This window comes from Nicotiana sylvestris, chromosome 7 (genome assembly GCF_000393655.2).
Source record: "Nicotiana sylvestris chromosome 7, ASM39365v2, whole genome shotgun sequence".
NCBI classification, from domain to species: domain Eukaryota; kingdom Viridiplantae; phylum Streptophyta; class Magnoliopsida; order Solanales; family Solanaceae; genus Nicotiana; species Nicotiana sylvestris.
The window spans coordinates 45,911,575-45,937,680 of NC_091063.1; the positions used below are offsets into that span (position 1 = coordinate 45,911,575).

The window sequence follows — 26,106 nt, forward strand, 5'->3', positions numbered from 1 at the left end:
ATACTCAAGAGATTGATAGCCCCAATTAAAGGGTTAAACCACAAAAGAGTAATACCCGACTTGAACCCTAGTTGGTTGTGCAAATTTGCATAACCAATTGGTCTTGAGAAAGCCAATTCGGGCAAAATCACTCGAACCACCGAGAGGTGTAGAGTGGATAAAATAGTGCAACGGTTATATCATACTCCCCAATCATGTCAATTGTGCTTTAGACTCAAGTACCCGTCAATTGACCACTTAGGCAAAATTCACTACCCTAGTGCCTTTTAAATCATTTGAACAACTCGTAGCATTAACTTTTAGCTTAATCTAGTTGCATTTACCATTTGTAGTCTGATAATAGTAGAAGTAAAATGAAAACCCCAAAAATGATTAGATGTATAATTTGGAACACATACGCAATCCTAAACTAGGTAGATACTCGATTCCAAATTCTAGCTCTCTATGAAAATCGATCCCAACCCAAAATCAGGTAAAAGTTGCTCCGACCCTCTCTCGCTACATAATTAGTAGTGCGGAGTAGGCTGCAAACAGTCATGTTGTGTGGCTGTACTCTATTGGGTATAGGAATGGGTTGATGCAGTTGATTGAGACTGATACCAGATATAGTTTTCAAATTGGGTCTTTTGGAAATGAATAAAAGATGAGAATTTTTGGCTATAAGGCGTATCGATGTTGGTAGAAAGGAAAAATTTCAGTCGAAATGGTGTCCTCAGGTTTATGTCGATTGGGGTGACGTAGTATTACCCCCGGGTGTATGTTGGAAGTGTGCATTCAGTGATTTGAGTACTTAGAGGCGAATCTTGGCACGTTCGAGGACGAACGTTTGTTTTAGAGGGGGGATGTAACGACCCGGCCGGTCGTTTTGGATAATACTATCCCATTTCCCCATTTACTGCTAAATTCATGCTTTACAGTTATTATGTGACTTGCCGGGGTAATTGGTTCGGGTCCGGTGAGGTTTTGAAATGAATTGAGACACTTAGTCTCCAAGAAGAAAGTTTAAGTTGAATAATTTGACCGGAAGGTGAAATATGTGTAAACAACCCCGGAATGAATTTTTGATGATTTCAATAGCTCTGTATGGCAATTTCAGGTTTAGGGGTGTGTCCGGATATTTATTTTGAGGTCCGAAGCTAAATTAGGCTTGAAATGGCGAAAATAAGAAATTTAAGTTTGGATGTTTGACCGGGAAGTTCACCTTTTGATATCGGGGTAGAAATCCAGTTCTGAAAATTTTTCTAGCTCCGTTATGTCATTTATTACTTGTGTGCAAAATTTGAGGTCAATCGGACTTGATTTTATAGGTTTCGGCATCGAATATAGAAGTTGGAAGTTCTTAGTTTCATTAAGCTTGAATTGGGGTGTGATTCACGGTTTTAGCATTATTTGATGTGATTTGAAGTTTCGGCCAAGTCCGTATCATGTTTTAGGACTTGTTGGTATATTTGATTGGGGACCCGGGGGACTCATGTGTGTTTCGGGTGTGTTTCGGATTATTTTGGGCTACTTTGGATACTGATTTTCTGATATCTGGTGTTGTTCTTCGCGTTCGCGAAGAAGAATTTGGCTTCTGGAAGTTTGTTCTTCGCGTTCACAAAGAGACTCTCGCATTCGCGAGGAAGGAAATCTCGGTTGCAAAGGTCTGACTTCGGAAGCTCATATCTCACAATCTATGAGGAATTTGGAGATGATCCAAAAATGAAAGTTGTATACCTTTGTGTCTAGTTTTCAGAAATGTAATTTAATTGGCATTTAGATTTTTGTAAAAAAAGTTATAGTAGTTACCTTACAGGCTGTCCGGGGCGAGTTTGAAAATCTCTGCTGCACAGGATTGATTTTGGAAGCTTATATCTCGCAATATATAATGACTCAGAAAATGAGCAACCGATGAAACTATAGTCGTTGGTGTCTAATTTTCAGAACATCAAACCATTTGTCATTTGGAGTTGTGTGCAAAAAGTTATAACCATTATACTAAAGGCTGTCTGGAATGAGTTTGGAAATTGCTTATGAGGAATTTGTTCATCGTGAACGCGAGAGAAGGGTCGCGAACGCGAATAACAAACCCCTGGGCAGTAGAATAAAGTCCCAATTCATCCCTTTCTTCCATTTTTAGACCAAGGAAGCTCAGGTGGGGCGATATTTCGATGGATTTTCAGAGAAAACAACGGGGTAAGTGTTCTCAACTCAATTTTGGTTAGATTACCCTAATCTATTACTAATTTTAGCATTTAATTTGTGATTTAAGTTGGAAAAGTTTGAAAACCCTCTTGGATAGATTTGAGGATTTGGGGGTCGAATTGTTATCGGAATTTACTAAGTTTGGTATGGTTAGACTCGTGAATGGATGAGCTTTCATATTCTATGACTTTCGTCGGATTCTGAGACGTGGGCCCCATGGGTGAATTTTGAGTTAATTTCGGGTTTTTATTGAAAAATGTTGTATTTTCTTATGATATTGATCTATAAATTTTGTTGACTGTATCGAATTATTTTGGCTAGATTCGAGCCATTCATAATTGGATAATCGAGAAAAAAGGCCTACTAGTGGATTAAATTGGAGCAAGTCAAGGTAAGTATCTTGGCTAACCTTCTGTGGGGGACTTTCCCTTAGGATTTGAGTCATCTATGTTGATTGTAGTTTGTGTACGCGAGGTGACGAGTGCGTGCTCGGACTTATTTTGTGGAAAATTGGCCTTTAGGGTTCTTAGATCTTTATATTCACTATGTATGAATGTGTTCTTGACATGAATCAGTTTCCTATTTACTAGTTTCACCTCTATATGCTTAATTGGAATTAATTACTTCATGATTCATTGTTATTGCCTAATCGACTCCTATTTGACTTAACTGAAGAATTTCGCTTCTCCTATTGTCATGCTATCTTTTCATAGTTGCTTGTCTTAATTGGAAATTTATCATCATCCCCTCATATAATTGTTTAATCTTAAGTGAAGCTAAGATCATCTTTCCATAATTGAATTGTCAGATATCCTTATATTTGTTCAACCTTAAAAGGAGTTAGATAACATATACCTTTGTTGACTTGCTTTTATTTGGGACTACTTAACTCATTTTGATTTCCTTGTTATTGACTTGTATGTTGCGGGATCGTTGCTACATGTTAGATTTCCCTTTTGTTGAAATGTTCCCTTTATGCCAACATTTTTTTGTGTGGTTATTCCTTGTGAGCTGGTCCTACAGTTTCTTCGTGATTTATAGTTCTTGAGTTGACTTACTTGTCGTACTTTGTATTATTGTCATTGTTGTTATTGTGTATTTACTTTGGGATTACGGATCAGTATTCCGGGAGATCTCCATGCATGTTTACTTTGGGACTACGGATCAGTATTCCGGGAGATCCCCTGCATGTTTACCTTGGGACTACGGATCAGTATTCCGGGAGATCCCACTGCATATTTATAATTGGGACTACGGGACGATATCTCGGGAGATCCCCCTGTATTGGATATTTACTTTGGGGCTGCGTATCGGTATTTCGGGAGATTCCCCTACATATTTATGATTTGGACTACGGAACGATATCCCGGGAGATCCTCTGCACATTTACGTTTGGGAGTACGAGATGATATCCTGGGAGATCCCCTGTTAAAATCACTGTGTTCTGAGTTGTTGTTTTCATTTATCCTATTCGTGTGTAAACCGTATATGTGATGTCCGTTTTTGTCCTTATTCTTACTAGCTGGTATGAACTATGATAGGATACTTGCACAAGCATATATGTGGTCAAGCACCCTTATTGGATAGGAGGCTCCTTGAGACTTTTGAGTATAGACGCACACCCTTGTTATTTGTGTTCCATGTGAGAATGACTCTTTTGGGAACGTGAGTTGTCAGTGTGATTAGGAGGCGTGATGAGGGCATAGGATTCCAAGTGTTAGGGTTTAGGTATTGAGACCCGTATTGTATGATTATGAGATGAAGTGTCACAGGGTGACTTATATTCGAATGTTATCTATTTGAAAAGATTATATTCGAAGGTACTTATTATTAATTAACTATTTTGAAATGTCACAGGATGACTTATATTCGATGGATATTTATTTGAAAAGATTATATTCAAAAAGCATTTATTTTTGAAAGAACTCTTTTGAAAAGAACATTTATTTGAAGGAAGTATATTTCGAAATATTTTTTTTATCACTTGAAAGGTTTGACTATTTGATTGACGCTTGCTGGTTAAGACTTAAGGTGAAAATTATCGGAGATGTTGAGTTATGACTTGTCTTTACTGTATTTGTGATTTCGAATTTGGGTTGTATCCTCGCTTACCTTTCCGTATTTTCCTTATGGTGTTCCACTGAGTACTTGTTGTTTTCTTTCCTTATTGCAATTACTATATTATTAGCCGTATTGCATAGTCTCTATATAAATATTATGTTCTGTTTATTAGACCAGTAGGTGTCTTGACTGTTCCTCGTCACTACTCCACCGAGGTTAGTCTTGATATTTACTGGGCACCGGTGTGGTGTCCTCATACTACACTTCTGCACATTTTTTTTGTACAGATCCATGTATTGTTCGCTAGTAGTTGTGCAGATTCTTGCCGAGGAGACTCAAGGTAGCCCTGTTGCTGCGTTTCGCAGGCTTCGGAGTCACCTTCCTATTTTATATTCACACTGTTGTACTTATTTCCACAAGATTGTGTTTAGAAGTTGTAGCGAAACTCTGTAGAGCTTATGACTTGTACTACCGGATTTTGGGAATTATAAATTTTGTAGAAATTTCTGCTTCGAGACTGTTAAATTTTATTTATTATTGTTGTATTCCAGTATGAGTTAGGCTTACCTAGTCCCTAAAACTAGGTGCCATCACGATAGTCAAACGGAGGGAAGAAGAAATAAAAGATAATTTAATCAAATACCTTATAATTAATATTACTAACTTCGTTTCTTAATAAGCGTGACTAAACCTTAAAAACACTTAGGGGTCGTTTGGTAGGGTGCATAAGAATAATGCTGAATAGGGTGTATTAGTAATGCTGGTATTAGTTATGCTTGCATATTTCTTATCCATCGTTTGGTTTGATGTATTAAAGCATTGCACAGTTTCTAAAAGAATTGTTTGTTTACAAAAATGCCCTCAAAACTAATCCACACTCTAACTTTTTAAAAGAAACATATGTTGAGAAATGTTTTTATGTGAAAAAGTTTTTAAAAAATTATTTTATTTGTCTACCTATATTGTAATATAAAATTAAATATTTATTTATAAAAAAAGAAATATGTTAAGTATTTATTTATTTACTAGGGATATAATTTTATTTCTCACTATTTGGATTATTTTGAACTTGTATTAATATACTAACTAGCATATTTTAATCAAGCATAAATTTTGAAGGACAATTTTGTCTTTAACTAAGCTAATGCATTGTTTTCTATGCATTAGTTATGCATAGGATAATACCAAATTGGATGTATAACTAATGCTTGCATAACTAATGCATAGGTTCAAAATGTCTACCAAACAATATATTATTAATATACAAAGTTAATACATGCATTAGCTTACCCAATGCATCCTACCAAACGACCCGTTAAAAAGGAATGGAAGGAGTAAGTAATATTAAAAACAAACTAAACCCCACATAAAATCAAGTGGCCTTCTATAAAAAAAGACGAAGGTTTAGTCATAATCATCAGGTTGGGTTTTGTTAAGAGCCAGGAACACGGTAACTCATAACAAAACGCGGTGGTTGACTTTCCTTTTAACTGTAGTACTTTTTCTACTTAGTACTAGGATTAATATATAGTGGAGAATTTATTGCTATTACTTCTCCAAATTCAATGAAGCCCTTAAAAATGGCACTTTATTTAATGTAAAGTATAAAGTATGTCTCAGTCTGGTTTCCATGTCAAACCATCTCTGACATGCGTGATGAAACTATTTGCTTTTTACGCATTATAATGGAGTAAAAAGCATTATAATACAAAGTTCTGCGTTTTACATTTAAAAAAAACGATTTATTAGTTAAAACGCAGTATTATACTACGTTTTTCTTTAACGGCTAATTTTTCGTTAAACTAAAACGCAGTATAATACTGTATTTTAGTTAGAAATATAATTTTTTTTCAACTGTATAAAAATATTTTGAGTGCAAAATACCATTATTTAGGTTTCAGTCTCTGCATTTTGTTGGTTTGTCGTGTCACTTGATGCATACATGACGTAGCCTTTCTCCTTTAGGGAGAGTAGCAGAGGCAGAACTTTTATCCACGAAATTCACATAATAAGAAATTAAATATGCAAAAAAGTTAGTAATTTACTCCTAATATATATATATATATATATATATATATATTAAAAATTAATCTTATATACATATAATAGTGATTGTGCATCTTTGTTTTACCTTTTTGAGATATTTATTTTTTTACTATCTAATATATAATTTAAGTTCATGCAAGTTTTGTCCTCACTTTTTTGGATACGCATACTGTGCCTTGCATATTACTCTTTTTTTGGTCTGTTTTAGGGTTCAGAATCTATTTTCATTTTTTAATTCTAAATTATTTTGGAAGAGAATTAAGCCCATCAACTGGTCCAAAAGCAGTAACCTATGATGTGCACACAAATTTAAGTCGCCCCATAATTAGTGTCTTATATTTTAAACAATATAGTTTATGATAGTTCTTTTTCATTTTTAAGTTCCCTTAGCATGAACAGGAAGAATGATTTATTAATCAAAAGAAAACAAGTTGGAATATCCACAAAGAAGCTGATATATCATGTGTTTGACAGATGAACCTTTTCATTAAAAAATTACGAGTTAAGAGAATGTCAAATGTCACAGTTAAGTACGAGTTCGATTCAGTATTTACTAGCAGTAATTATATCGGAAAATTTTGAAGGAAAAAGAAAGGAGAAAACAAAATTAAAGAAGATTTTGATCAAGTGGACCACTCGAATCAATCAGAATTTTAGCTACCGACCTAAATAAGTACAAGATTCTTCATCGTATCCACACAAATATGCAAATAGCTAAGGTCTAGAAAGAGGTCACCATTGTAGTACATGACACTGAATTTAATGATTCTCTAACTTTATTACGATTAGACCTTATTAACGCACCAAACTCCTTGAGGTCCTCAAATCTAAACCATCTTGAGAAAAGAACACGTTTATGTTTACTTATCCTGTTACGTGGTTAATTTTTAATTTTGGGTTTTATGCTATTTTGGATTTATTTCATATATTTCAACAATTTCTTAATCCTAAATTTAAATCCACGATAATAACCAAAGATGTATCTATCTCTGCAAGGGTAGGAAGGTATCAAATGTGCTCAATTTGTGCAAGTAGAAAGGATATGAGAGGAAAACACCGGGTATAATTCTGTTTGTTTCTTTTGGTGCATAATAAACGTTTTAATAACATCCAAAACAGGACAAGGGCTTTCCTTTGACACCAAGTCCCTAAGACAAAGGAGTCCCTATTCAGTCCAAGAAACTGAGAAGTTTGATCAGTCACTATGCAAAAACAAGTTGCAGCGTCCCCACAATTTAACACGTTTGGGGAATAACATGAAATGTTGAAACAGGAACTGTTTTATTTGGTAGTATCAAAATTTCACCTTTTTCCAGCGCTATCCAAGTTCAAGTCCTGAAGATTGAGCAACAGATCATCTGAGCTCAAGTACAACTTGTTGGCTGCATGTGACATAGTTTGCGCAATTTCTCTTGCAGCTTCAATTTTCCTAAGCGTGATAAATGCTGGATTGTTGGCAATTGATTGACCAATGAGCTGGGCACTTTTAGCCTCACCCTGTGAAACAGCACAAAGAGAATTCAATATTTAGTTTCATAATGGTCCAGGTAAACCATCTTCAATTTTCTTATTCGAGGGCAAAGCAGAACACACGAAAAGAAAAACATCATCAAGCCAGCAATAGAAAAATGCCAGTATCATGGAGTAAACTAGAGATTAAATTAAACAAGGTTAAGCTCTCGAAATATTTTTACCTGAGCTCTAATTATAGCACTTCGCTTGTCTTGCTCAGCCTTTTCCACAACAAACTTAGCCCTCTCAGCTTCTTGAGCAGCCACCTGTTTTGCTTCAATTGCGGCCGTAAATTCCTTTCCAAAAGTCAGACTGGTAATTGACACATCATCTAGCGCAATGTTGAAGTTAGCTGCTCTCTCTGTCAAAATCTTGCGTATTTCTCTACTAACATTCTGCAAAAAGTACACAAGATTGAGCAAAACGGAGACGATTTCAAATAGTTTCCGGGGAAGCCAAAGAAGATAATTTACAGTTAGGTGCCAGAGGAAGAAGTGGTATATCTAACAATTGAACATTTCCTCCAAACCATCACTCACACAGTAAAGATGGGAGGTATTACCATCTCTAGCACAATAACTTTTTTAGATAAGTATCTCTAGCACAATAACTACTTTGACAAAGAGCAACATTAACAATGTAAAGCAAGGCCTCTTGCAAATACCTCTCTCTGGGTGATGAGCTGGCTTGCGTTGTACTGAGCAACCACAGCTTTCAAAGTCTCATGAATAATGGAAGGGAGGACCCTTTCATTGTAGTTCTCACCAAGTGTTCGGTAAACAGTGGGTAGTTGGTCCGGAACAGGACGAGTGAGAACTCGAAGACCAATTTTGACCTGTGAAATAAGTTGGAAAATTATTTTTCATTTAAACCTGTTATTCTCCCAAAACCACGAGAACAAACTGTTCCTAGCATTAAGTAAAATGTTGACTATGACCAACGTTTGCCCTTCACAAGTCAAGACGAAATGTTTCCCTTCTTTTTTTCCTTTAATATCTTGTAAAATGGAGCAACACATGTTTCAGAGAAATTACCATCTGAAGGTCACGACTTCCTGAAGTGCTCTCCACTAGATGAGGACGTGCACGAACATCATAAATGACCGGCCTTTCAAACCAAGGGATCATGAAATGTGTCCCTTCTGGATAAACCTATTCATCAAACATTTAGTGCACTTATCAATAAAACCTCCGGCACATATAAACAGAGGAAAAACAGGTAAAGGCCATACACTAGGCCATAAGTCTCCCACAACCACATTGAAGTAACAAGATCCAAGAAAATCAAAGTAAAAGACTCCAAAACACATATAAAGAGTCAGCAAATCCGAAACATATCAATGTGCCAGGACATGACAGAATTTAAGAAATATCAACATCATGAGTAATACTTCTATTTTGTGAAACTTGGCATTACGTGGAAACATTTTGCCCTGCAAAAGAACTATGCACATCTCACCTGCTGAACCTCATGAATTATATCCACCAAACATAATCAACAAGGGAAGTACTAAAGTAAAGACCATACTAGAAAAAGAAATTAAATACTGCAGAAGGCCGTCGGATCCACGAGGATGTGAATAAAATTTTGGTCTCGACATGCAAAACATACACAAAATTTTGAGGGCGACTTATTCTAGTCAAGTCAATACATTTTATCCATCGATGAAGTGTGTCCAAGAGTCTATGCAACAAAGCAAATATATACTTTCTCTTTAACACCACCAATATTTCCTAGAGAAGTCCACCCAACAGGATAAGAAAAGTAGTTACCTTATCTTTAACACCAATAATACGATTGAACACGATTGCACGATGTCCACCATCAACATTGTAGAGACTGTTAGCAACTCCATACACACCAAGACCAGCCACCACTCCCAACTTAATCAAAGCGGAAGCTGCACCACCGCCAGGCATCTTAGGAACCTTAACATTGTTGAGATTCATCTTGTTAATACCTGAAAGTAAGCCAACCATAGTCATCATTTCCAATTACCAAGTAACGAAAGCCTGCAAATATGGAAAGGCCACAAAGAGACTTGATAGTTTCCAGTTTTTTTAAAGAAATAATCTTAACACACAAAAATATCAGAAAAATTGACATAGAGGATTTTCATGTAGCGAAAACCAACTAGTTTTGAATTGAGGCGTTGTAGCAGTAGTCCTAGTAGTTGTTGTTTCGGTTGTTGTAAGATCGACACTAGAAGGATAGACAAAAGATATTCTATTACACTCAAAAGGTTACCATCAAACCATCTGTATGTTGCTTAACATATCTAGCATTCTAGCTTGTTATGATAACAAGGCTAATGATGTATCAGATCTTCAAGTCATTCAAAACCCAGTAACCATTCAACATTTGATTTCTTGTCACTTTCCTTGATGTTTAAACTATCATGGACCTTTTCTATGTACACTATATGCCTCTACAGATTATGAAAAATCTTAGATGTAAATTCCTAAGGCATAAAATGCAGGGAGACGGAAAAAATGACAAGAAATATTTACTATACATTCAGATGGTTAGCAATTATGCTATTTAAATAATCTTATCTTAACTAGGTAACTGGCAAACTATATTTTGCAGAAGTAAAATAATATTCCTAAAATCTAACATCATCAGCAAAGCTAGCAAACACCAATCAAGAAGAAAAAAAAAGTCTCAAATAAAGAGATCCAGAAATGCTCAGTTACAATAGCTCCTACATCAAAAAATGCAATTAGCAAATAATACAATCAATTTGTCAATCAATCAACTATAATCAACTCCGTTGTAGTCAGGATTGGCTAGATGAATCATCTGTAACCATTTGACTCTATTCTGTCCGAATTTCTTTTGAATGCTAAATGTTAACTAGCTTGACCTAAACAATGAAGAGCTAAAGACTTAACGACTAAGAAGACAAACAGTGGAGAGATGAAATAGAAAATATCTCATTACACGCTGCAACTTAATTAGGAAATTACAATTCTAATCAGCTATTTAAGCACACACCTCCTCTAACAAATTTCTGACAAATTGAACCAAAATACCTAAACCTCAAAAGCTAGCTCACTTGGTGAAGATTACCCTAGATCCATTTACTTAAGACACGGAAGCATAATAACATAGCCTTATTCAAGTTAACTATTAGCTAAAATTCCTCAGTGTAGCACGAAAACAGTAATTTAAGAGCCGATAAAACCTATAAATGAAGCGGTGGAAGGAAAATTCAACTTCAGTCAGGTCAAAAGCAAAACTATACGAAGAAATAAATGGAGCATATATGAAGTTAAGAAAATGGAGAATTGAGAGAAATATCTGATTACCTGTTCTAAACGACGGAGATACAATAAACCGTCTAGAAAGTTAAGAGGAGAGGAGCCAGAAAAAAGGGTACGAAAGCTTGGGGGAGGGGTTTAGTCGCTTTAGGGTTTTTGCTTTTCCGGTTTCTATTTTTTTTTTCCTAGATATATGTTGATGTAAGTTTAATCGAGTATATTCAATTTTTTGGAGAAATTCAAAAATAGCCAGATTTACAAGTGGTCACTCAAAAATAGTCACAGTTTCAAAAGTAATCGAAATTTAGTCACTTTTCATGTAAAGATAAATTTGAACAAAAACGTTGTTCAAAATCCGGAAAAATACTCCAGTATAATATACTGGAACTCCAGCATAATATACTCGAACTCCAGTCTAATTTACTGGAGTTCCTGTCACGACCCTAACCCCGAACCCGGTTGTGATGGCGCCTCTCATGAAGACAAGGCCAGCTAGACCAAAACAGACCACCTCTTTTAAACAGTTAAATACCATAAGTAATTCTAAAACATGATATAATAACCATAATTTGCGGAAATAACGATAACAACAATAGAAACCATCCCGACACAGCTCAAACCGGGGTGTCACAAGTCACGACCATCTATTAGAGTATAAATACGACTACAAGGTCTGAATGTACAAAACAGGACTGATGAAAGAGAAGGGAGAAGAGCGGTGCTGCGAACGCTGGCAACCACCTTGCTAAACTCCGATGACTCAGCCTCCGATCAGCTCAACACCCGCTACCGGGTGAATAAATACCTGCATATGCACACAAGATGCAGGGAGTAAAGTGAGTACTCCAACTCAGTGAGTAATAAAGGTAAATAACAACTAAGTAGTAAAAAATCACGTAAAGCAAAGCAACATGCTGTATAAAAGCGGTGTAAAACCCTTGAGAAAAATAGTGAAGCAGCGAAATCTTTAGCAATATCTTAGCTCAGTTTAAACCTCTGTTGAAAATGACTTTTTCAATAGTTATGCAAATGAATGCAAAATAATTAGTGTAGATAAGCACAGAAATTCGCCCCTCGGGCTCAACACTCAATTTAATAGGTAATGTCAGGCAATCAGGAAGATAACACATAAAGTAACACAATCAACAGGTAATTGCAGACAAACGGAAATAAAGTAAACACATAGAACAGTACCAGCCCCTCGGGCTCACTCTCAGAACACTCTCAGCCCTTCGGACTCACTCTGTGATCACAATGGGTACCCGCGCTCACTGGAGGTGTGCAGACTCCGGGAGGGGCCCCTTACGGTCCAAGCGCAATATCAAGCCATCTTGTGGCATCAAATCTAGTCCCTCGGCCTCATATCACTCAAGCCACCTCGTGGCGTATAAAAGTATCTCAGGCCATCGGCCTCATATCACTCAATATATCCTCACATATGGCCCTCGGCCTCACTCAGTCCAAAAATCATCACAAGTCCCTCGGGCATTAGTAAAACAATAGTTCTCATCCCAAAACATCATTTAGAAATATCGTTTAAGTTTCAAATCTGAGTAAAAGTGGCTGAGTTTGTAAAATAGTAGATATCAACAGGACTAACTTCAAGTAATAATTCAAAAACAGTGAGGAAATAGTGATAAAAATCCCCGAAGGGTTCAGATAGTTGGCACGAAGCCCAAATATGGCGATCAGCCCAAATCATGATGATAACAAATAAGTTTCAGTCAAATACGCGGTAAAATCATCAATCGGGACGGACCAAGTCACAATCTCCAATAGTAAACGACCCCACGCTCATCATCAAGCACGTGTCTCACCTCAATATAGCACTACGATGTGCAATCCAGGGTTTCAAACCCTCAGAGTATCATTTACAATCATTACTCACCTCGAACCAATGAAATCTCTAGTCGCGACGCCTTTGCCCCTTAAATTGGACTCCACGCGCGTCGAATCTATCCAAAATCAGAACGAATAGATCACAATATGCTAAGGGAACAAAGCCCAAGCGAAAACAATCAATATAGGTCACAAATCCCGAAATTACCAAAACCCGGGCCCCGAGCCCACTTCTCGAAACTCAGAAATTTTCACATCAACGGGTTCCTTATCCTCCCACGAGTTCATACATATCAAAAGTTCTCAAATCCGACCCCAAATGGTCCTCCAAATCCCCAATCAAAGATTCAAAATCCCAAGCCCTAGTTCTTCCACTTTTAACTTAAGTTTCCATGAATTTCTAGGTAGATTTCATAATAGAAACGAGTTTTAAGTTCAAAAATCTTACCTCCAATCGATTCCCTTTGAATACCTGTTTAATCTCCACCAAGAAGCTCTCAAAATGATCAACAAGGGGTAAATGAGCCCCAAAATCGCGGATGAAATAACTTAAAAACTTTCTGCCCAGGTCTGCTCCCCCTTCTTCGCGAACGCGATCAACCTCTTGCGTTCGTGAAGCACAACTTTGCGTTGACCAACTTTTCCTCTTCGCAAACGCGACTCACCCATTGTGAACGCGATGCTTCTTCCTCCTATACCTTCGCGAACGCGAACCCCTTACGCTAACGCGATGAACAAAAAAGTCTTGATCTCAAATTACACTACGCGATCGCGAGTACCCTCTCGCGAACACGATGCCCAACCTGCCAACCCTCCACGAACGCGAAGCTCCACTCGCGAATGCGAAGGCTTAAACTTGGCCTTCCACAATTCCTTCTTCGCGAACGCGAGGACCCCCTCGCGAACGCGAAGAGATAAATCTCTACAACACTGAACCTACATTTTCTGGAATTTCCCAAACTCCAAAATGGTCCGATTGACCACCTGAAACTCACCCAAGGCCCCCGGGACCTCAACCAAAGTCATCAACACATCCTAAAACCTCGTTCAAACTTGTTCCAATCATCAGAACACCTCAAACAATACCAAATACACCAATTCACATCGAATTCAAGCCTAAGTTTTCTAAAACTTCCGAAATACGCTTTCGATCAAAAACCTAACCAAACCACCTCCGAATGACCTGAAATTTTGCACACACATCCCAAATGACATAACGAAGCTACAACAACTCTCGGAATTCCATTCCGACCCCCGAATCAAAATCTCACCTACCAACCGGAAATCGCCAAAATCTCAACTTCGCCAATTCAAGCCTAATTCTACTACGGACCTCCAAAATCAATTTCGATCACGCTCCTAAGTCATAAATCACCCAACAAAGCTAACCAAATCATAAAAATTCCATTCTGAGCTCATATACAAATAAGTCAATTCTTGGTCAAACCTTTCAAATTCAAAGCTTTCATCTGAGACTATTCTTTCAAATTCATTCCGATTTTTCCTGAAAACCAAAACCAACGAGACATCAGTCATAATACATTACACGGGGCAAGTATGCCCGAGAACTGGCGATCAAGTGCAAAAGCTCAAAATGACTGGTCGAGTCGTTATAGTTCCAGTATATATATCAGTCCAACATAATATACTGGAGTTTGGAGCACCGGTGTTCCAGTCTCCAGTATATTATACTGGAACAAGCAAAGTATACCGGTCTAGCATAATATGCTGGAAGTTCATACACAGGTGCACCGAACTCCAGTATATTATGTTGGACCGGTCTCTGTTGCAGCAAAATGGTGGTTATTGTTCAATGACTTGGCAAATGCTGGATATTTTTGAATGACCAGTCCGAAAACTGGCTAGATCGTGCTATTTTAACAATTTTTCCCCGAGTATAGGGGCTTTTGACATTGGACTGTTGTCCACTTGTCCTCTTACTTTTAGCATTTTAAAAGCCCAAATACCACTTCTAGTCAGTTCGGCCAAACTTTTTTTGGGCCAAAAATACTTTTTTTCCAAAAATTGAGGTGTTTGGCCAAGCTTTTGGAATGAAAAAAAGTATTTTTGAAGAGAAGCAGAAGTAATTTTGGAGAAGCAGAAAAAAGTAGCTTCTCCCCAAAAGCACTTTTTTGAAAAGTATCTTTGAGAAAAATAAACTTAGAAGCAGTTTTTAAAAGTTTGGCCAAACAATAATTGCTTCTCAGAAGTCCTTTTTAAATTAATTAGCCAAACACAAATTACTTCTCACCAAAAGTACTTTTGAGACAAAGCACCTCACAAAATAAACTTATTTTAGCAGCTTGGCCAAACAGGCTATTCCTCAATTAATTTTAGCCTATATTTTTTTCTTAAACTATTTTAACTTATTTGTATATGATTTAATTTTTTTTACCTATTAACTTGATGCTAAGAAGATCTGTGTTAAAAATTGATTGAGAGTGTGTATATACGATCAAACTCATATGCCTTCGATTTATAGGCTCGAGGGAGAGATCGGGTTCGAGCCCGATGGATCAGACTCGATCTCGGAGAAAGAATGTGTTAGTTTATATAAGTCCACCAAACCGTAGAGTACCTGGTCCTCTACAAGATTCTGCTGAGAATGTTAATAAAACAGTATGTAAAAAAGGCAGAGGATTTTTACGTGGAAAAATTCCACACAGGGGGATCAAAAAACCATGACCTACACCTGTAGGCTTTTAACTTCACTAACTTGTAAAGAACCTATTACAAGCCACTTTGCAATGACTCCTATTGCAAAGGATTTACTCAACTAACTTGTGGTACTCTTACCACAAGCCACTTTGTGACTTCCTAGTTACAGAGGCTTTTTCTAACTTGTGATACCCTCACCACAAGCCACTTTGTAACTCTACAATTACAAAGACTTTTCCTTATGACTAAATCTAGTCACAACATAAACTCAAGGAGTTTACGGATTTACAAGAGGATTCCTAATCAAACGCTTCTAGGTAAGCAGTTTAGGAGATACAATAAGTACAATAACAAAGTTACAACTCAACTAGGACAACAACAAGCTATCTTTTAGGAATTGGTCCGTAGTTGCATTCAACCTTGTTCTTCAAGCTTGTGAGGATTGATTTCTCTATTTTTGCAAGAAGCTTGAATGAGAAACAGAAACCTTCAAGTGATGTTTTGTATAAAAACTCATTGTAGGTACATCTTGATCGCATCACTTGAAATGACGTGAGTACTTTATTTGGTTAGAGAATGAGTGGGCGCTGGAGACAGTGTAGTGCGGCAGAAACAGTGACGTCAGTCACTTCATTTCCAGCTGTGTCCAATTGACTTTGTACTACTATGAGAAAACCATAAGAGTATAAGGTCCTTGTGTGGGTTCCTAGCTCCTGAAGCTGTAGCAGTTCACCTTTAGCTGGAATCCGTTAAAGCTTGCAGTAGTCTAAGTAGGTCAGGTTCCCTATCTGGTTCTTAACAGTAAGTTTGTTAGATCATCAAAACATAAGGCAAGAATATTTAAAATCTATCAATTTCCCCCTTTTTGATGATGACAAACTTAACATTTATAGAGTTGAGTTAGAGTAGTAAAAACCAATTTAAGTATCAGAGGAACACAAAGTTCCCCCTAAGACTATGCCTTATCGTAACAACAATGGTTCCCCCTGAGTATTATTTTCCCATTTTTGGCATCATTAAAAAAATAACAGCACAAAGAAGTCCAGCTAAGCTAACTCATGACAGATATGTGCATACAATCATGATAGAGAATAGAATACAGAAAGAGAGTACTGACATAATAAAATGAGGATTGATATTAATAAAGTTTTAATATGCCTCTGCTTTGAAAAAGATAGAGGCAATATTGGACTTGTTAACGGGAGCAGTAGTGTTTCATCCTAACCACATAAAAAAGGAAAACAAAAACATCCGCCAAACTATCAAAAGAAAGAAAAACATAATAAACATATCTAGAAACTGGTCACTGAAGGGGGTACTTAGGGGGCACTAGGAGTAAAAGGCTTGGTAGCTACAACAAGTGTTTCGATAGCAAGGTCTATTCAGGTGTTTGCTGACTTTTGCTCGTTGAGCAATTCTGCTTTCAGGGTTTCTACTTGCGTCCTGAGATCAGCATTCACCTATGTCAAACGAGCCACTTCATCGTTCGACATCGGAACCCCTCAGGCTTGCTGACTTTCCAGGATAGCATTCCTGGCCTTCAACCGACGAATTTCCTCAGCTGCACTGTTCTGGGCATTGATAAGCTGTGAAATGGTTGATGTACTTCCTACCCCCCCCCTATACTTTTCCACACACTCGCACTCTTCCAAAGTTGTCTGTGAGAAAGTCTGCTTTCGAGTCCCCACTTTGCCCAGCCCCAGTAAGACTTTAAAAAATTTGAACACTAGAGTAAGCAAGAATCCATAAGGAAGGCCATGATTACCGTCTTTGAAGGTGGCAACCTTTTGCATGTGTTCAATCATAATAGCAGGCAGACTCACAGGAGTAAAACCGTCTAGTTGCTCCATTAGGAATAGGTCAGACTTAGAAGTCACTGACCTTCTTTCAGCTCGAGGCAATAGAACTTTGTTAACCAATTCAAACAACAGCTGGTAAACAGGGAGTAGTGCTTTCTTATGGATCTGGTCCCCTTTCTGGTTAGCATTGTCTTTTACCACTGCATTTCTAAAGTTATACTGACACATATCTCTTACACTAGACACACCAGCTGGGAACTTTTAAGATCTCTCCAAGCAATTTTACATCAAAGACGATGTCCACCCCATTGACCAAAGCACAAACATGGTCATTATCAACTGGAAAGAGGATAGCAAAGAAACTTTGTACCTCCTCCCCATACACCTTAGGTGCATCAATTTGAAATAGATGCACCCAACATTGAAACTCGAGCATTTCCAAAATTTTGCGCATTCCAGCCATCTCAGAGATTGTTGGGTCAAACGTACGACCCAGCAGAACTTTTTGATGCCTCATGCACTCAGAGCCAAGGCTAACTTCACTTCTCATTTTCTTCACAGAACCAGTTTTTTCAAAAGATTCAGACTTGTGTTTCCCGGACTTCTCTCCACTAACTTTGCCTTTTCCCTTGGATTTGATAGGACATCCTTATCAAACATGGAAAACTCACTCAACCTCTCTCATCTTAGACCTAGATTTTGACCCTTTCTCGATTGAAATAGGCTTTGTCTTTTTCGAAGACTGCCTAACAAGTGAACCAGGTTCCTCTGGGGTTCCCTCTTCCACCTCAACTATAGGGATCGCCTCATCACTTAAAGGTACACCATCTTTCACCAACTTTCTTCTTTTCTTCTTACCACTCTTCTTGCTCTTTTGAAGAGCAGAATCGTAGGCGACTTTAACTTGAAGCCTGGTAGTAGGTCGTTTGATTTCAGACTCAAGGGTGGACACAACCCTCCACTTACTTATGAATGCATCAAGAGCCACATTATCTAGGTCTTCTTCATCACTGGATCTCATTTCAGGTGCTTGAATTTCTAGAGGCACAACATCGAATGCAGGAACATTGGTCCTAGGGATGGGAGCCCTGACCTAGGTCCTCCAGAGAGGGATCAGGTTCCTCATGTGATGCTCCAATAGTATCTGTTACTGCATCCCCTTCAATAGCTACAATGGCCTCTTCTTCCTCCACACTTTGTGTCTCATTTTTCTGAGATGTAATCTTATGCAATACACCATCAGCGGATACCATAAACACGGTTACAACATGTTTCTCTTCCTCAACCGGTGATTCCACAACCATGGAATCGGTGACAACGATGGCAGAACCTTTTGTGACCTCAGGATTTTGACCTTGTTCTCCACTTAGGGTTTGACTGGTGGGAACATCAGACGATAGGGAGAACGGAGCAGTAGTTTCAAGGATTTCTGAATTGGGAAGAGATTGGGAAACTGGGGAAGGTGTGACTATAGCAGCAGGAGTAATAGAGGGTAAGGAAGGCTCAGTGAGAATGGAAGGTTCCATAGATTGATCAATGGTAGTTACAACTGAGGCAGAGAGATCGGAAGTCGTCTCAGCCATTGAAAGAAGTGGTGTGACGATCCTCTTTTTTGGGTGATTCTAGTGTAAGACTTATGGTTAAGAAGAGCAGAAGTGAGGGTTTTTAAAAGGAGAGGATAATTATGAAGAGAGAGGAATAGGCACCGGTACTGAAACAGCGGTTGGGCGTGGAGAATTGCAATGTTTCAGAGGGAGATGGAACGTTTTGAAATGAAGAGACGTGACAGTAGGATCTGAAAAGTTGATGACATGATAGCTATATTTTGTACCCTTTTTAAGACATATATTAAAGGATGCACAGAACTACTAACCTTTGGTACAAGAACCAGGTTCTTGAATTTTTTTTTTTGAAACAGTTCGAGACCTCATTCTCGCTCAACTCGAGCCCAAGAGTCCTATTGTTCCGAGCTCAGATCAAATTGATTTAATCTTAGCTAGAGGATTATCTAAAACATTAAGGGATATTATGTTGATCAATAAAAACCTAAGGGTTTATTATGTTTTGAGTCCAAACCAATACTCGGACTGATCATTGAAGTTGTACAATTAAATTTTTCACAAACGAGGACAAAATGAGATTCGACACAAAATGAAGATAAAGCAAAAAAGTTCCTTATATTCACAAGAGATGATTTACAAAGCCTACGAGGGGCCCTTACACAAAAAGAGAACCTAAGTTATTTCAGGGATACATACCCTGAAGCGACATCCTCAGGAACTGCACCTTCGGCAGCTCTATCTTCGGGAACCCCCTCTTCCTCGGGGACACCTTCTTCACCTTCCCCATCCCGGAGCCACTCACAGCATCCTCGTCATCAAAAGAGACAAGAAACCTGGCATCGGTTTCCCGCGCCTTTGCTTCAGCTATCTCTTTGGCAAGGTCGAACCCTCGGGCGTGGATTTCTTTGAGAGTCTCCCTCCGGGCTTGGCACTTGGCCAAATCATTGCTTTGTTTTTCCGGTCGGATGCCTCTCTCAACTTATCTTGAGCGGCCGCAACATCCCTTAAGTATATGGCGATGGTTTTATCAGCCGCAGCCTTTGTCTTCTCAGCTTCGGCCTTGGCCTGTACAGCTTCTGCCCGGGCTCTAGCGAGCTCTGCCTTTAACCTCTCAATTTTCTTGGCCTAGGCCAGACCCTTCACTTTAATGCCTTGAAGTTGAATTTTAGCCGAGGCCAGTTGGACTATAACAGTTTCCTTATCGGCAGCGAGTTGGTCCATGCTCTTCTTACATTGATGACAATCAGCTTTAACTTGATCAACCTCGCCTCGGAGCCGCCCAATCATCTCTAACTTTTGCTGCAGCTTAGATATCGAAGTTTTAGCCTTAGAAGTAGGGCCAAGAAGGCCATACTCTATTAATATCATAATTACCTGCTCATCTAGCTCGGTCTCATTTTTCCGAGCTTTGGCCAATTCAGCCTGGAGGTCCTTAAGCTCATCCTCCTTTTGGCTACAGAGGAGCCTCAGGGCCTTCTCTTCACTCGAAACTTTCCTGAACTCGGCCTCACATTGGCTCAGCTCAACTCTAAACTTGACGATGGCCTATGCATGAAATGAAGATATGTCAGTTAAAGGAAAGGAAAGAAAGAAAAAATTACAACAATAAAAGTTAGTATTTACCCGAGAGAGGAGATGTTGAGCCTCTACGAAGAGGATGGATGCAACATTAAGGTCGGCGGTATCATCGACCCTAGCAAAGCAACTCTGAAAGTGATCTTCTTCGAGGACCTTGCTCGGATCGGGCGTACACAGAGCGTTAGCATCTTCGATTGCCTCCTCAAAATAAGAGGGTAGAGAAAGGGAGTGACCTATTGTCACAGCTCCGAGCTCTTCACATGGGGCGCTCTGATTAGTTTCAGGGGTTTCTGCACTTGCCCCTTCTGGTAAATTTATTGAAGGCGGAGGAATGATCTCAACCTTCGGGAACACGGGGGCCTTGCCCGACTTTTTCTTTGGGGTTCCCTCACCACGGGATGAGGTCTCTAGTTCAGAGGGCTTGGCGGTCTCGATTGGTTTCCTGGTTCGAGGCACCAACGCCGACTCTTCACCGTTATTTTCTTCGTTATCCGGGGAATCGTGGGCCGGATCTGTGTCCACATGAGCAAATCTCTTCCGTAGCCTTCGAGTAGGGGCTTTCTTGTCTTGAGGGTCTTCAGGCTTCGAAACCCTCTTTCTTTTGTTGTCTTTTTCCGATTTTGGAGTCGAAGACTTGGTCCTTCCCCAGGCGGGGCTGGCCTCATTTCAGAGACATCTCCAATGCCTGCACAAGTAAATATGAATGAAATGACTCCACCAAAAAAAAAAGAATGTCAAAAACCTGAGAAGAGAATTTACCATGGTGTTTGGCCTCCCATTTTCCCCTCGATAAATCACGCCATTTGCACTTATCGTACGAGGAGGTCGCAGCTAACTTTCGGACCCAGTCCTCGAGGTTTGGGACAGTGTGAGGTGTCCAAGCAATAACCAGAAAAAATGAAAATATTATGGAACACGGAAGCAGAATATGAAGAAGTATTTGCCAAGTGACCCCACTTACGATTAAAATTCCATCTCCCCAGGAACGACATTTTGTCCTCGGGGATGACGTCAGAAGTCCTAACTCTGATGAATCGGCTCATCCAGCCTCGATCTTTGTCTTAGTCGTTACTAGCAAAGAAGGCCTTCTTTGTTCGACGTTGCATCTTGATGAGCCCTCGAAACAGCTAGGGCCGATACAGTCGAATAAGATGATTGAGGGTGAATTCCAACCCCTCGGCCTTTCCGTAGAAATAGTGCAGCATGATCACAATGCGCCAAAATGAGGGATGAATCAGGCCAAGAGTGACCTCGTATGTTTTGAAGAAGTCGATCACTACCGGATCGAGGGGACCCAGTGTGAAGGGGTAAGTGTAAACACTTAAAAAACCCTCCACATGGGTAGTGATGCTTTCCTCGGGGCTAGGGATCTGGACCACGACCTCGTCTCCCCAACCGCAGTCCTTCTTCATATCTTTAAGATACTTCTTCAATATAAAACTAATATATCAATATGCATGCTTGCACCGGCCTGGGACATTAGGGGGATTTTCGATATTGAAGTCCTTTTAATCACACAAGGACCGGGGGTGATTTCTTGAAGAGTCGGTTGCACCACCAGTTTGGCCGGCCGGGAGGAAGAAGAAGACGATGCTTTTTCTTTTTTGGGAACTATTTTGAAAGTTTTAGCCATAATTTTAAGCAAAAGAGTACAGACGGTAGCGAAAAGTGGTATTTTACGGGAACTTGGCATTTTCTGGCGCTCAAAGGGGCGGTGGAAACGATGATTAGAGAAAGAGATAAAGAAGAGAAAGAATCAGAGTAAATGTGATGAAAGAGTAAAGTTCTTTATTAAAAGGAGTAGCCTCGTATTTATAGAAGCGCAACGACAGTTCGGCGGAGCTAGTGGCCAACCAGTATTGACGTGCATTTAATATTTTGGGGAAGCAAACCGACGGGATATTTCGGTCACTACAAATGCCTACGTCATAAGAATGACATCATCGTCAGATACTCCGGGAGGTCGAGACTCATGTCGTTTTTTATCATCTTATTCTAAGAAACGCGGGGACTATCTGTATACGGTCAAAATCATATGCCTTCGATTTATAGGCTCGAGGGCAAAATCGGGTTCGAGCCCGATGGACCAGACTCGAGCTCGGAGAAAGAATGCAATGCCCAGAGATAGGAGTACGAGGAAGACCGAAGCCGAGTACGCTCGACCCCGAAATAGTACCGTTATAGATTTGTAACAGAATGAGCTAGATTCTTGCCATGCCCCCAAGATCATGGCGCAAATCTTGAAATAGGATTGTACTATTTCGTACTAGGCAGTTAGACAGTTGTATCAATAATATTACTTACTATAAATAGAAATATACCTTATTTAGGGTTCCCCCATTATATAAAGGGGACCCCAATCATTTTGTAACATCATCTAATCATTGGCAAAGAATATACTATCTTTCTTTTTGCTCACTGTTCATCAGAATTGTCCTTTTATCTTTATTGCTCTTACTTTACTGTTTTTGGTTCATCTCGAGGTCACTGAGCTCGAGGTCGCTACTGCCTACTTACTTATCTGTTGGTTTGGTCTTGCCTATTTTCCTTCATCTATACTTCACATTTTTTGAGTATTAATTGGTATTGAACTAAATCACATTTCTTTAAAATCACAAATCAAATTTAATTGTTACTCGTATTTTCGAGGTAAACAGAGTGATATTCATGTTTATCATCAAAGATTTAAATATTATTCGACAAATTAAAATGAAAGATTAAAAATTAAAATTTCATTATTGGGATTTTTAAAACATAAAAATGGTTTTGTAATTTGTTGAAATTGTTGACAACTAGTGATTGGGGTTCGTTGGGAATATCATTTTGAAGTTAACTGTTTCGCAAAGATCTGAGTTATTTGGTGATATTTTCGTGAGTTGAAGTTCCTAAGAAGAAGAAACTCAATTTTTTTATAAAATATTATAATAAAGGTATAGTGTTGTATAATGTTACATCTCATGTGTATAAATAATGTTGCAAAAAAATAATGGGTTATGCGGTTGCAAGCTTGAAAAGATGACTACGTCGGTGCAATATGCTGTGTTGAAGTGTACTTTCGTACAAATCGCTCTTTATAAGTGCTACTTTTGATTGGATACTACCACAACAAAACGATTAAGTTATAATTATTTGTGGAGAATAACTTATTAATAGATCAAAGGGGTTTTAGCTCATAAACTGAACCAGAACTCTGGAAATGAATTTTTTTTTATAGGGAGCATTTTTTCTTTTAATGAATATTACGCAATGCAAATCAAGATTAATCAGGGGTCTCAATACGAATTGTGGATAGCGAAAAAAAATAAATAAGTTGAACCAATTCATTCAGTAAGGTTTGGGCGTAAGGTTTAGGCCTAAATAAACCAATCCAACCCCAAGCCCAAGCTCATTGTTCTCAGTAAATGTGTGTGCCTAAATATTTGTAATGCTTAATAGTATGGCAAGTTATATATTTGATGGGTTGGCATTTATACACTTATTATTATATAGCTGCGGGAATAGTTGAAGCCATACCCAATCGAAAAAGGATGTTATCCAAACGCATTTTAAGTAATTGTAGTAAAACTTGACCTGTTGATCCCTGGCTTTTCTGGCGATACGAACATATTTTAGTAATTGTCGTTCCGGGCCCCTGACAAGGTAGGTGAGGAATCACTCTGGATCTTCTTTTTTTGGGCTACAACTTTACCGAGACGACTAGCATCCCTTTTCACTGTGCATTTTTGAACAAAGAAGACAACTCTTTAAGAAACTGCTTGTCCCATTCCTTCTGCCTCTCTCTCTCCCTCTCCCTCTCCTTCCCTCTCTCTATATATATATAGTAACATCTCAAAAGTAATAAATATAATTTAACCAAATTTTCCATACTTATTTATTAAATTACTATCATGAGATTTTTTATTGTGATATCTCTTCTTATTGTTTAGTTTTTAAATTTTATGTATTTGATATCTTCTATTTCAAATTGTAATTATATTTTGCTATTATTTGTGAACTTGTATGAATTGGGTAGTTACGGATTAATTCTTTAATCCATATGAGCTCATGGGAAGAGAGTGTTGTATAGGATAAAGTATGTTCAAATCAAATGCTCGCATAATAAAGTGATACGTGGAGCCGAAAGCAGAAGGAAAACGAGGCAAATGGCAATCAGGTCCGAAGGCAACAATCTCATTTGTTCCCGAAGAGAATGTTGTTCATAAAAACAAAATAAATATCTACCACCTAGTAGAATTTAATGGAGAATATTACATAACATTAAGTACGTAGTCCATTACAGGGAATATAATACTCATTGACTACCGTTCCACATTCTTCAATGGCCCCCATAATTGTCATTTAAGAGGGGCTTGATCCTAAGACCTTGATCCCTAGGAACAACTATAAATAGTGAGTTCAACAGCCATTGTAGGACACGAACTTTCTGACAAGCTCATGCTATATACTCTTCAAAACTCAATAATATTTGATCTTCTTGCTTATTAGTATCGTTACTACTGCCTCCGGAAGCTCTGCTCCCGGAATCAAGATTTTTATTATCTTATCTCAATCTTTACGCTAATTCTTATACTCTTAGCTAATTTTTCTTATCATTTTGGGATCAAATTACTATTTTACGGGTAAACAGTTTGGCGTCCACCGTGGGGCTTAGACAGTTGAGTAATTGAGTTGATCCTTGCATCTGTTACTAACCTGTTTGATTTCTTTGTTCTTAGAAAAGTCATTTCAAAATGGCAGATAATGATGTCAACATTGCACACAACGTTGAGGCCCAAGGAAATCAGCCTCAGCACGAAGACTCGATCAGTGATACCCCCAACGAGGGGGATGAGGCAAGGCCGGTCCATGGCGAGAAATATCTACGACATGTTCGAGAAGCAACTCCCGATGATGCTGAAGACGAGTACGTCGCTGAAACAATAAGGATCCTAAGGGAGTAACAAAAGGCCATTATAGGTCACCTCTCACGACAGGATCTGGTCATGACGGAGTTAAGGCAGGCATTGTCAGGTGCTTCCAACAGTGCGAATGGACGTGGTCTAGTTCCTCCCGGTGCTCCCGCAAACCAAACAACTCAGAGGGTCGACAACAACACCCCGAGGGCCGAAGTCGATTTCGATAGGGCCGGGGAGAATGGTAGCAAATTCGGTAACAACAATGAGAATGATCCCTTTAAGACCGAACTCATGCGATTTATGAGGGAAATAAACACCCGAATGGATCAAATTCCTGGTGCACCACTAGTATTTAAAGGACCGGACTTAAAAAAATACACCTAGTTGCCGTTCAAACCAAGCGCAACACCAAAATTGATCTCGAAGCAGTTCAAGATGCCAGACATGCCGAAGTATGATGGGACTTCGGATCCTCAGGAGCACATCACCACCTAAACAACGGTGGTGAACAGGAACGATTTAGCTCCGCACGAGATTGAGTAAGTCTTACTGAAGAACTTCAGGGAGACCCTCACGAAGGGGGGCCTGACATGGTATTCGCTTTTACCCGAGTACTCAATAGATTCCTACGAGATGCTCGCAGATTCTTTTATCCAAGCCCATGCCGAGGCAAGAAAGGCACAAGCCCCAAAGGCCGACATATTCTGGA

The 26,106-nt window shown here is 38.8% G+C and overlaps 1 protein-coding gene across 1 annotated transcript; it reads right to left on the reverse strand.

The window, feature by feature from the left end:
* Window positions 1-7,334: 7,334 nt before the first annotated feature.
* Window positions 7,335-11,257, reverse strand: LOC104222010 (prohibitin-1, mitochondrial). Its single transcript, XM_009773184.2, has 6 exons — window positions 11,115-11,257; window positions 9,576-9,763; window positions 8,838-8,954; window positions 8,468-8,638; window positions 7,986-8,198; window positions 7,335-7,788 (listed from the first exon to the last, which is right to left on the reverse strand). The coding sequence occupies exons 2-6, from the start codon at window positions 9,750-9,752 to the stop codon at window positions 7,594-7,596; spliced, it is 873 nt and encodes a 290-aa protein (XP_009771486.1). The 5' UTR covers window positions 9,753-9,763; window positions 11,115-11,257; the 3' UTR covers window positions 7,335-7,593.
* Window positions 11,258-26,106: the final 14,849 nt, after the last annotated feature.